The following is a 12,402-nucleotide window of genomic DNA, read 5'->3' on the forward strand; positions in this document are numbered from 1 at the left end:
CATTCATCAGGATATCCGGTCTCTAGTCATTCATCAGGATATTTGGTATCTAGTCATTCGTCAGGATATTTGGCCTCTAGTCATTAATCAGGATATCTGGTATCTAGTCATTCATCAGGGAATCTGGTATCTAGTCATTCATCAGGATATCCGGCCTCTAGTCATTCATCAGGATATTTGGCCTTTAGTAATTCATCAGGATATTTGGCCTCTCGTCATTCATCAGGATATCTGGTATCTAGTCCTTCATCAGGATATCTGGTATCTAGTCATCCATCAGGATATCCGGCCTCTACTCATTCATCATGATATCTGGTATCTAGTCATTAATCAGGGTATCTGGTATCTAGTCATTCATCAGGATATTTTGTATCTAGTCATTCATCAGGATATCTGGCCTCTAGTCATTCATCATGATATCTGGTATCTAGTCATTCATCAGGGAATCTGGTATCTAGTCATTCATCAGGATATCTGGTATCTAGTCATTCATCAGGATATCTGCTTCTTAGTCCTATGATCTTGATATCTGTCCTCTTATTCATATCCAGACATCTGTCCCTTTGATCATAATATTAGGATATCTGCCCCAACTGATCATATCATTAAGATATCTGTTCCCTTTGTCAAATCTAAGGATATCTGGTCTCCTAATCATATTTTCAGGATATCTACCCCCTAATCATATCATCAGGATATCTACCCCCTAGTCATATTTTCAGGATATCTACCCCCTTGTCATATTTTCAGGATATATACCCCCTAGTAATATTTTCAGAATATCTACCCCCTAGTAATATTTTCAGAATATCTACCCCCTACATGTAGTCATATTTTCAGGATATCTGCCCCTTTAGTAATATCATCAGGATATCTGTCGCTGTCATTATCTCGTACAGAGATATCTACCCCTCCAGTCATGCTATCAGCATTACTGTCGATCTAGTCGTTTCATTAGGATATCTGTCTTTGTCTGCTATTCTTAGCTGTTTACTAAATTAATTCTTTATTTTACCACAGAATTGTGCCTGTAACTTCTACTGTCATAGATTTCCTTCCAGAATAAAGCTTTCTCTTTCATGTAAATGGCCAACAACCAATTTTCTATGTTTTAATACATGTCATTAACTTTTAGCCAGTATCGAACAGACTTGAGGTTGTTACCAAGGTAACTAGCATAAGCTTCATCGGCATGACTAGCGCATCTTCTGCAACCTTTGATCCTCAACCGATCTTTGCTTCATGTTGCCCTTGGTTGATTTGCTTAATAATGATACTAAGTTATGGGATTGCTGCCATTTCTTGCAGGTGTCAGGCTCATGCTATCGGTGAACGGTTTAAATGCACACATATATCCAGGTGTATGATAGTCTATTCCTCATTTCATGAGATTGCATGATTTAACTGTAAACAGAACTATTGCAGTTGTACAGTGGGATATTAAATGAATTATAATGTGGACATTTAGACATTTTTTTATGACATGAGAAATGTCAGCACCAACTACGTTGCAGCAAAAGTTATTTTTATTTTCTTTAAGCTAATTTGCATTCATATTGTATATGAATGTCAGTCGAAACCTAATCAGTACTGATATATATATACATATTGTATATGAATGTCAGTCGAAACCTAATCAGTACTGATATATATATACATATTGTATATGAATGTCAGTCGAAACCTAATCAGTACTGATATATATATACATATTGTATATGAATGTCAGTCGAAACCTAATCAGTACTGATATATATATACATATTGTATATGAATGTCAGTCGAAACCTAATCAGTACTGATATATATATACATATTGTATATGAATGTCAGTCGAAACCTAATCAGTACTGATATATATATACATATTGTATATGAATGTCAGTCGAAACCTAATCAGTACTGATATATATATACATATTGTATATGAATGTCAGTCGAAACCTAATCAGTACTGATATATATATACATATTGTATATGAATGTCAGTCGAAACCTAATCAGTACCGATATATATATACATTAAGACTTCAAATGAAAACAAAATTAAATACAATCTCTAAGTACAGAGACAGGGAAAATTCAAATATAATGCAAGGTCAGCGTATATGGATTGATAATGATAGGGGCTACTAAAAAATGCATATTTATGTATGAATATCATATAGCTGTGATACTAACAGAGAATGAACAGAGCTCAACTGTTAACATTGGTCCTGCATATCTGTGCTTCATTGTCTCTTTCTTGAAGCCTTGCATCAGACTGCAGATATATTTGTATCCAACTGCAGGTATACTTAACATTGCACAAGAATTCTCAATAAGTATAAACTATAATATCCAGTTAAGCAGAGGAATACAAGGCCAGCAGCAGGGAGACAGGTTTAGATTGCATGGTGACATGCAAGGTCAGCACTACACAATACAATCACTTCACAGAGAGATGAGGAGATTGATGTCCAGCAGTATCGGAAAGAGTTTGATACGATGACCTTACACATAGAAACGTTATAAATAAAAAACCTTTTATATACATTTTTTAGTTGATGATCAGTGTTATAAATTTTACAAAGAAAATGTAACTAGTAACCATAGCAATTAACAGCACAGAATTAAAGAGTAAATTGTAAAATTTATGATGGAGGCTGACAGATAAGCCCCAAGCTGTGTTAATTAGTGGATCTGTGACGGTATTGACAAATTAAAACAATAACATCTTAACATATGACAATCCCATGTGATTTAGTCTTTAATGTATGCCATTTATTTCCCGATGATTTAACTTTTTTTGATACATATAAAGAGGTGGGCTTAATGAAGGACATGAACTTTTCAGTTGTTATATACACATACACTACTTTGAAACTTGTATATTTTCACAAAAGATGGCTGCTCAACTGTATCAGTAAAACATCTAGAAGGATAAAAGAATGTGTATTTTATATTTGAAAATTTATTTCTAAACAGGTAGATGAGAAAGCATGTAATTTGTGATCATTATGACAAACTTCAATATGACAGGTCCTGTTCGTTCTACTGTATAACACCACATTACTAATGTGTTTGCCTGATTAGAAACTGTCTGATGTTTGCTCAGCCAATGGCTTATCAGGTTATGCTTAATACTAAGATGTCGTATTGGGTATTTTAAAGTGATTATAATCTGCATGGCTCTTAATTGCTTTTGAAAATGAGTAGATGGACTATAATTCAAAATGTTAAGATTTCTGCTGGTTGTTTAGAGAAATGAAACCTGTTCGACTTGAGTTTTCTGTCGGTCGTTAGAGAGAACACTGTTATTTGTACCTGTGGTGGTGTTGATAGCTTGTTTTCTGTATAACCAGCTGATACCGCGGTGGCTCTCACTTTTTACACAAGATTGCGTAAGTGTTCTACTATGACAGACTTCTTTGTTTCTGCTTCTCCTGGCTAGACCTGAACTACACCGCTTTGATACTATGTATATACCAAGTATACTCCATTACATATATAACAACCTGATATACTTAGCCTGAGTAGATATTTAACTATTTGAATACTCATACGATATACGTAATGAATAATGACAAATATTATACTTTATATGTATGTTTTTGTTCTTTGAATCCTTGAAACCTTTTTCAGAAGTTCAATATATTTCAGTCTTATCTAGTATAGAACTAATCTTTTGTTTTACTGACATGCACCTATACTAGATAATGAAATTTCTTCACGAGGAGAAGGACTTATATAAGAGCACTATACTTGTTTCCTTATCATGTTAAATTTGCTTGCATATATTGTACAATACAATACCATATACACGCAATGAAATTATTTATTTGAATATAAAGACAAGTTTAGCCAACAAAATTTAGAACAGTAAGACTGCATGCAGTCATGTGTTCATTTCCAGCAATCTCTTTCCTAATGAGTGTGTGAATAATGAGTCCTATAAGAGGTGATGTAATTATTAGTTTCACCTGTATGTACCCTTCCCCAAAGCATTATTGTCAATTAACCAACTCTTCGACCTGTTTTAGCTAAGACATGTCATCACATTTAGTCTGAATGAAGACATTTGCCTTTAAAGAACAAGCATATTAAACAAACATAAATTACCTCCCCTTATCTCAGATGAAGGCTAGGATTACCTCCCCTTATATCTGATTGAGGATAAGTTGTCTCCCTTTATAGCTGATGGATGAGTGTAAGGTTGGAATGGCATTTTTTGCACATTTGCATACAAAAGCTGCCTGTTCCTTGATGCTTTAAGATTTTTTTGTAGAGCATTACAAAAGCATTGTAGAAATGTTTACACCATATACTGTTTTAGTAGATATACTTATGAGCATTTGAAATAGCTAGCTGCCTGTTTTATATAATTGTATGTAATGACTATTATATTTCTCCTGTCGGCGTCTCCATTTATGTAATACAATTTAACATCACTCAGTTTTGGGGATACTTTTTGTGATCATTCGTTTAGTGATTTATGATTACATAAGCAAGCAAGAAATATAGATTCAATATTTAATAATGCGTTAAATACTCACAACTTGTTTGAATTTGAGATTGATTGTCCTCGCAGCTCATGCCAGCCAAGTCGTGCGCATTTGCACAGGTCAGCTGGAAATGATTATCATGACCTGCACAGATTGTTTTAAATTTTGCATTTGCACTGCTTATCCCAAAATTGAAAAAGTTTTCAGTTTTAAATATCAAAACACTTTTTTAGAAAAGGTGTAAATGTACTAGTATGTCAAAGGTCAAGTTCAATAGTTTAAATGCCATACAGCTGATTTTGATGAGTTTGAAAAGCTTACATACTAAAATAACATGCAGTAAGCATGCAGGTTTGACCTTCATTTTGACCATTTTTGACCTTCATGTGAAATTATTTATCTTATAAAATACAAATGATTTACATTATTTAAAATTATATTAAATCAATATGAACATGCATATGTATACCTATAGCTAATGGAGATGTCCGACTTTGATGTAGGGATTTAAATTTGGTATTTATTTATTTATAAGGTTTTTTGATTGTTTGAGGTTAAACGTCCTCACAACAGCCAGGGTCATATCAGGACGAGTTTCTTGTCAGAAATTTAACAAAAATGGTAATAGATATCAACACAATCAGTTTTCTTATCAAAGAATTGCATCAATTATTGGCTTGTGAATTAGAATTGAATCATCATCATCTTTGTATCAATAACCATCAGTATTTTAGAGGAGTTCCTGGTTACATTAAAATGCAGTATTCCTTATATATTTAGATTGGTTTGTTGAAATAAGCAGTCAGAAATTATCCAGTTAAATGACATTTAAGTTGCTTAGCTACATGATTGTTAATACACGACCCCTATTTATAGTAATCGTTAATAGACTTGGTATTTATTTGGTAACAGGACTGGTATACTAATTAGGTAATACTACAGTATACATCATACCAGTGATGTGGCATACTAGTTATACAGGTAGCATGCTAATAAGGCTATCTAACTGATGTGGCAAGAAAAACAATAAAACTGAGCAAATCAGAAAGCTGTTGTATAAACTCTGTTCTGTGTTTTAATGAGAATATTTTACCTGTTTTACTCCGTTGTTTTGGTGATCCTTTATGTAGAATACATGAAGACACCTGTTTATATTGATATGTGGTATATATCTCATGATGTCATCTCGTACTGTAGGATTCCCCAGTGATTGACAGAAGGAAGAGCAAATACAGCCGCATGACCAGGCCCCCCACTGTCATAGGTAAGTCTGGGGTTATGGCACCAATGACCTTGAATGTCATAGGTAAGTCCATTACTATGGCAACACTGACCTTGAATGTCATAGGTAAGCCCATTACTATGGTCACACTGACCCCTGAAAATTGTAGGTAGATCTGTTATTATTTCTGACCCCATGAACATGGCTTTAAGTCTGTCATGTGGGCAACAAAAATATACACTGACAAAGGTTACAAGTTAATCTGTTACTATGGTAACAATTACACTGACAAAGGTTACAAGTTAATCTGTTTCTATGGTAACGATTACACTGACAAAGGTAATAGATTAATCTGTTACTATGGTAACAATTACACTGACAAAGGTAATAGATTAATCTGTTACTATGGTAACAATTAACACTTAAAAAGGTTACGGGTTAATCCGTTACTACGACAACTTAAACACTGACTAAGTTTACAGGTTAATCTGTTACAATGGTAATAACTACACTGACAATGGTTACAGGTTAATCTGTTACTATGGTAACAACTACACTGACAACGGTTACAGGTTAATCTGTTACTATGGTAACAACTACACTGATAACGGTTACAGGTTAATCTGTTCCTATGGTAACAACTACACTGACAATGGTTACAGGTTAATATGTTACTATGACAACTTAAACACTGACAAAGGTTACAGGTTAATCTGCTACTATGACAACAATAACACAGACATAGGTTACAGGTTAATGTATTACTATGACAACTTAAACACTGACAAAGGCTACAGACAAATATGTTAATAAGGCAACGGGACCTGATTTTTCAGCCAAAGTAATAATGATCAACTCTTACTGTGGTTACAGTGTTTGTCTACATAGTTTGAGAGATGCCATAGGGTGATACATCAAATAACAACTGATACAATCCTCGTCACTGTCCCCATGGTTACATAGCTCCTTGAAGTTGGACATGTACGAGAACAGAACTTTGAACTAAGATCCTGTGTAGACTTCCAATGCTTTACTAAACAATGGTCTTGGGAACAGTTTAGAGGTTGAGAGGCAAGCTGCATCTGGTCTGGTATTAGACTTAGCTAGAAAGCTAGAATTCACTATCATAGAATTAATTATAAACACGTTACTAACTCTGGTGGTTGTGCATTTTTCCAAATTTTAGGATGGCCTTGGGATCTCAAAAGTCAATTGAAATTTGATCACTTTGTAAAACTAAATATCATATGTTAACAAGATGAAGTTGATTAAACACAAATTGGGGTTGTTGACCATTTGCTGGCCTTTAGAAAGTATTTGGTACAGATTTGTGTCTAAGAAAATAATATCAAGTTTTCATGTAAAATGGACTAATTTTTCAATTTCTTTTTATGTCTAGATATGAAAGAAAAAATTTGAGATCTCAATCTGGCCGAGTGGTAATTTTTAGAATCTACTAAAACTTAAAGTCATCTTTTCTACCCCCTTTACATCATTGGATCATCTATTTCATGTCTTCTTGTCATTTTCATTGCGATAAACAGAATTGGAATTCAAACAACTTATATTGTGTTTTAGTATATGAATAGGTATAGTGATTTTAAGGGGGGGGATGTAAAAATTCTCTTGAAAACACATCCTCATAGAACAACATTACATTGATCAATCTCTTTCAATGAAAAGGTCCCTTAATGTTAGGAATTAACATCCCTTCATGCGCAGTTTAAAACTTATACAAAAGTAAATGTTTCTTCCCACAGATGATGCTTTTTAATTTAAACTACATACTTTTTACACGTGCATGTATGTTATTAATTTACGACTTTTCGTACCAAATTAGGATCTGTTAAATCTAAAGTAAAAAAATCACATTATGATCATATACAAGAAAATTTGGACTAAGCTGTAACCTGAAAGTAAAGATTCTTAAATGACTAATATTGCACCTGTATTCATTCATGACTAAATGATATTATCTGCCCGATGTAAATCTTTTTAGCAGGAAGAAAGTCAGGAAGAGGTAACGTTCCTGTATGTCGTTATAACAGTGTAATCGTCTTTCTGTTAAATTAGAACACTATTTTCTGTTTTACTTGTAATCTATATAAAAATTAATTACCCCAGCAACCAAAAAATAATGAGATAAAATAATTAACAAAATTTGAAATAGCAGAATATTGAGTGTGGGTGGGTTGGGGGATTTGATTTGATTGAAAGCTGCATGAAGTAAAAGATATACGTGTATAATTATGTCAATCAGCAGTAGTTCCTCCAAAAGGTCATCCTGGTCAAAAGTGTACTGTGCATGAATCCTGTAAATTAGTTTATTAACAACCTTGGATCCAACAAATGAGATTTGATCGTTTCGGCTACATATTATTATGACTGACAGTACTAGTGGAACAGACTTTCCCAACTCACCTCTGTCTATAGAGCATATTATTTAGCCTATGTATACAGAAACTTATGTTAACATGCATAATATTTAGCCTATGTATACAGAAACTTATGTTATCATGCATAATATTTAGCCTATGTATACAGAAACTTATGTTATCATGCATCTTATTTATTCAGAAACTAGCTACCATATCATGTTGCTGTATCATTTACTACAGAAGTTACTAGATATATCATATATCCTATCCATACAGAAACCTTAGCAGCAGAATCAGATGTAAAAACTGTACACAAGGTTGAAAAAAGTACCTTAACTCAGTCACCCCTGAAATTTCATACTGAACTATTCCAACCTTTGAATTGGAAGAGTTCAAATGTGTCTTCAGGGGGAATGAGTTAATGTAATATTTAAAATTATTTTCCATAGTTTTGCTTACCTGGTATTAAAGTCATAGGAATGGATTCAGTTATAATTCAGTAATTGCCAAAAATATTGAGAATTATCCTAAAAGACATTCGTACATAACATGTACAATGTACATGCTCTACTTGTCTGAAACAACTTCAATTCTATTGTCAAGCACTTCCCCTGCCCTCTGATTCTACGCTAAGGCTGGTCACTACACTGTGTGGTAACTACACTGACCACTACACTGTGTGGTCACTACACTGTGTGGTAACTACACTGTGTATATGTTAGATCATATATAAGCTATAATTATAGCCATATGTTTATATATATCATTACACAATTACCATCTTTATATACATGTTAGAAAATACAGGTAGTGTTTTGCCTTATCAACTGAAAATAAGTAGTTTCTCCTTCTGTGTATATCTATATACAAGTTAGAACCAGAGTATCAGACAACATTGCTTCCAAGAATGTTGTTAATAGTACAACAATTTAAAAAAAAAACATCATTAAAATTGTTCAATATGAGAACGGGGTAAAACATGTTTATTCATTTAGAGAGATATTTTGCAGACTATATGTATCATATTTTAGTTAAACAAAGATCTATCTCATGGTTTTGTTTGAATTCAAATATACAAGTCCATTTCCAATGCTTCTATTTCACCCTCTATATCTGATCAATGCGTATCATTACTGCACTGCGCTCTGGTGGTCGAAATATTTTCATTGCCGTCTGCGTTCCTATTTTATAGCTAAGAAACATGTGTTAATAAGGCATCACACTGCCTTCTAGTGGTAATCCTTACTATAACTGACAGTGGTATTCAAATTGAACAAAAGTAAATGGTGGAGTTATGATTTATCAGCCATCACATGTTCATGAAAGGCTTTTTAGACTAACTTTCCACTGTAAACAGTTTCTGGCTTACCACTATCTAGGCGAAACCATAATTCACTATATTTATTTTTCTGTAAAACCAAAAACTAAAACAAAACTTCATGAAGAAATCACTATTTCATTTTAAAACTTGAAAATATTTGATGTCATTCATGTCAAATTTCCTTCATTAATAATGATAAAACAAAATGATTTTGATAATATTAAAAGACAAATGTTCATTATTAAAGCAAAATTTAAAATAATGTTTTGTGTAAATGAAGAGTTTTTGGGTTTTCAGAGAAATCCTCTATAACTGCGTGCTTTGTAGTGTTGAGTGCTAACCATGCTTGCTTCCTTACCAGATGCTGAGCAGGTACAAAAAGCTTTACAATTGCACAACAGAAAATTGGAAGCCACTGCTGAACTTTCTCCTCCCAAAGGTGACCCTGTTGACCCTATACAAACAACCCCAAAGGTCACGCCAGTCACAACCCCCCAGACCACACCCACTATGGCTGGTCCCTCCCCTGATTCTACCCCTACTTCACATGAACCTGTTCCCAAGCCTCGGATCAAGAGAAGGTCTGTGCTGGTATCAGTCTCAGAAAAGTCTGAGAGTCAAGGTCAGGGGGTTGCCAAACAACCGAATGAAAGTCAGGGGGTTACCAAGCAACTGGCCAGTCCCACTATTACAGGTAAACAAGGTATTGTGATATTGTGAATTGTGTCTTAAAAGGTTCATCCACTTGTTAAAAAATTGCATCCTGTTATTACTACATGCATTATGGTATTTAAATGGTATATATTTTGGGGTGTGGACAGGTTTTGACAGAAGAGGAATCCCAAAACTATCAGTGTCTTAATTTATTTTAAGAACCAAGAGGTAAGATAATATCTATGAGACTGGAATTATCTTGTATGCTTATCCTAAAGTATATATTGGTTAAACATTGTAGGTTGTGGGTTAATTATTCAGACATTTTACCATTTTGTCTTATCACTACTTCCATTGTACATGCTACATTGATTTGTTTTGTAAATCTTTGAATTCCATGTATGTTATTAGGTTTGTACATCGAACACAACAATACTCCAGCATTACTATTAAATGGCTGGTTGCTGAAAAAACATAACAATGATGAATTGGGACAAACATGTGAGGATTATGTAGTCATGAGGAGAGGTTAATATGTATGTGAACTTGTTTTGTTCAGTGGGATCAACAGAGGACCTGACCAACAGTGTGCTCAGCAGGTCCGACACCATTCCTGAGGAGCCATCCAGCTCACTGACATCTTCTGTTACATCAGGTAGCTACAGCTCCACCTGGTGTCAGGAAGTAGAACTACTCAGTGTACATCGTAGGTTACGGACACACAGTAAAGAAGTATTGACCTCAAATACAGTCTCATAAATGTAGCCACCAGTAATACAGTTGTCCCACTGTTTAGACTGTACTTTTGTAGACAGACTTCTATTGAAAATAATTTCCTTCAATCCAGTCACTTTTGGCTAGAATGAAGATGATTGGATTAACAAAACCTGCCTGTTATCGAAGAGGCCTGCGATTAGTTTAAAAACATTACTCAGACATGATGGTACATAATGTATATAAATACTCGGACATTTCAGAGGTTGCTTCATACTGAATAATTAAAATAAACCATGTTCATACTTCAAAACCATGTTTTGCAATGAATTATGTATCATTATATTTGTATTGACAAATATAAGTAGACAACATGCATACTTGTCAATCTAGTATGCATAGTTTACAGGGAGTTACCTCCCTTTTACTGTGCATGATTTTACCCATTTACCCAATACTAATTGTTAGAATTTGACAATGAACGCTTTCACTTTATATGTGGGACTGTTGTGTAGGCGGCAAATTTTACAACACCACTGATGTTATTAATGTCACATGATTTGGGGATTTCCCACCAATATTGCAGTCCCAAAGTTTAAGTAAAAAGATCCATATTCTCTGTCGCAATCTCCATGAAAATTGCTTTCATATTTGTTTTCTTTAAAATTTCCAAGCATATCTAAAACTTTGATCCTTAAAATTATGTCGCAATGTTGAAAATACAGAATACATTTGATTGATTTGACAGAAACCATTGACTTGGGAAACCTTGGAGAGTCTGGACCAAAGCTGTTCAATCCCAACAAGGGCCGTGCAAAGAGACAAAAGAACCACCAGTCACGGCGACCAGGTGTCGCACCAAACGTAGCAACCAATGAACCTCTCCAAGCAGACGAAGGTCTTGACACATTCTTCAACAGACAGACAGTCAAGGAACACACAGTGATGGCTCCAGTGGTAGAGGTCACTCGCAGCCAGTCAAGGTCAGTTGTGTTCCATCACATTTATTACAAGGTTACTGGTTCATTATTTTAGGTTATTGATTTAGTTTCAATAGGAATATATTGGAATCTGGCAGGTTTTTTAAAACACAAATTTGTTTTCTTTGTTATTTCTTCATTTCTCTAAACTTTTCTTCAATAAAATATTTATTTGAATACCTATACTTATTGGATTATGCATGCCAGAAAAGTACACACATATATATGCATCTGTCCACTCTCACATGACAAACCAAGCCTGGTATATCACACATACAAATACATGTACACACAGATATATCACACATACACAAACAATATATTGCAATCTTTTTCATAAAACACTTGTGATCAGCTTCAGATAATGCTGTCAAAATATCATTATTATGCCTTATGTTTACAGTAAGTCAGTTTCAGCAGTCAAAGTGAAAAAGGAAAAGAGTCAGAAGGAAAAAGAAAAAGAACCAAAAAAATCAGGGTAAGTTTGTACCAAAAACAAATGATCAAGTTTTTTCCCATATGATTATACAGTACAGGTACCTAGGAATTTGTGTTTACTTATGTATTACTCATTCACCCCTTACATTTCATAATTAACTATCGCAACCTTTGAACAGGAAGAGTTCAAATGTAGGGTTGAATGAGTTAA

At 34.0% G+C, this 12,402-nt stretch overlaps 1 protein-coding gene across 26 annotated transcripts in view; it reads left to right on the forward strand.

Moving 5' to 3' along the window:
* The window catches only part of LOC110447620 (F-actin-uncapping protein LRRC16A-like), an 85,894-nt gene that overhangs the window by 56,077 nt on the left and 17,415 nt on the right, over positions 1–12,402 (forward strand). For 16 of the 26 annotated variants that reach the window (XM_021493427.1, XM_021493430.1, XM_021493435.1 and 13 more), the window contains 7 exons: positions 1,136–1,168; positions 3,345–3,383; positions 5,682–5,748; positions 9,767–10,099; positions 10,619–10,714; positions 11,522–11,756; positions 12,157–12,231. In XM_021493427.1, the coding sequence (XP_021349102.1) occupies positions 1,136–1,168; positions 3,345–3,383; positions 5,682–5,748; positions 9,767–10,099; positions 10,619–10,714; positions 11,522–11,756; positions 12,157–12,231 (878 nt within the window). The remainder of the gene's footprint in view (positions 1–1,135; positions 1,169–3,344; positions 3,384–5,681; positions 5,749–9,766; positions 10,100–10,618; positions 10,715–11,521; positions 11,757–12,156; positions 12,232–12,402) is intronic. The other 10 variants (XM_021493444.1, XM_021493447.1, XM_021493451.1 and 7 more) reach the window with 6 other exon arrangements.

Source organism: Mizuhopecten yessoensis, unplaced genomic scaffold, assembly GCF_002113885.1.
Source record: "Mizuhopecten yessoensis strain PY_sf001 unplaced genomic scaffold, ASM211388v2 scaffold3537, whole genome shotgun sequence".
Classification (NCBI taxonomy): domain Eukaryota; kingdom Metazoa; phylum Mollusca; class Bivalvia; order Pectinida; family Pectinidae; genus Mizuhopecten; species Mizuhopecten yessoensis.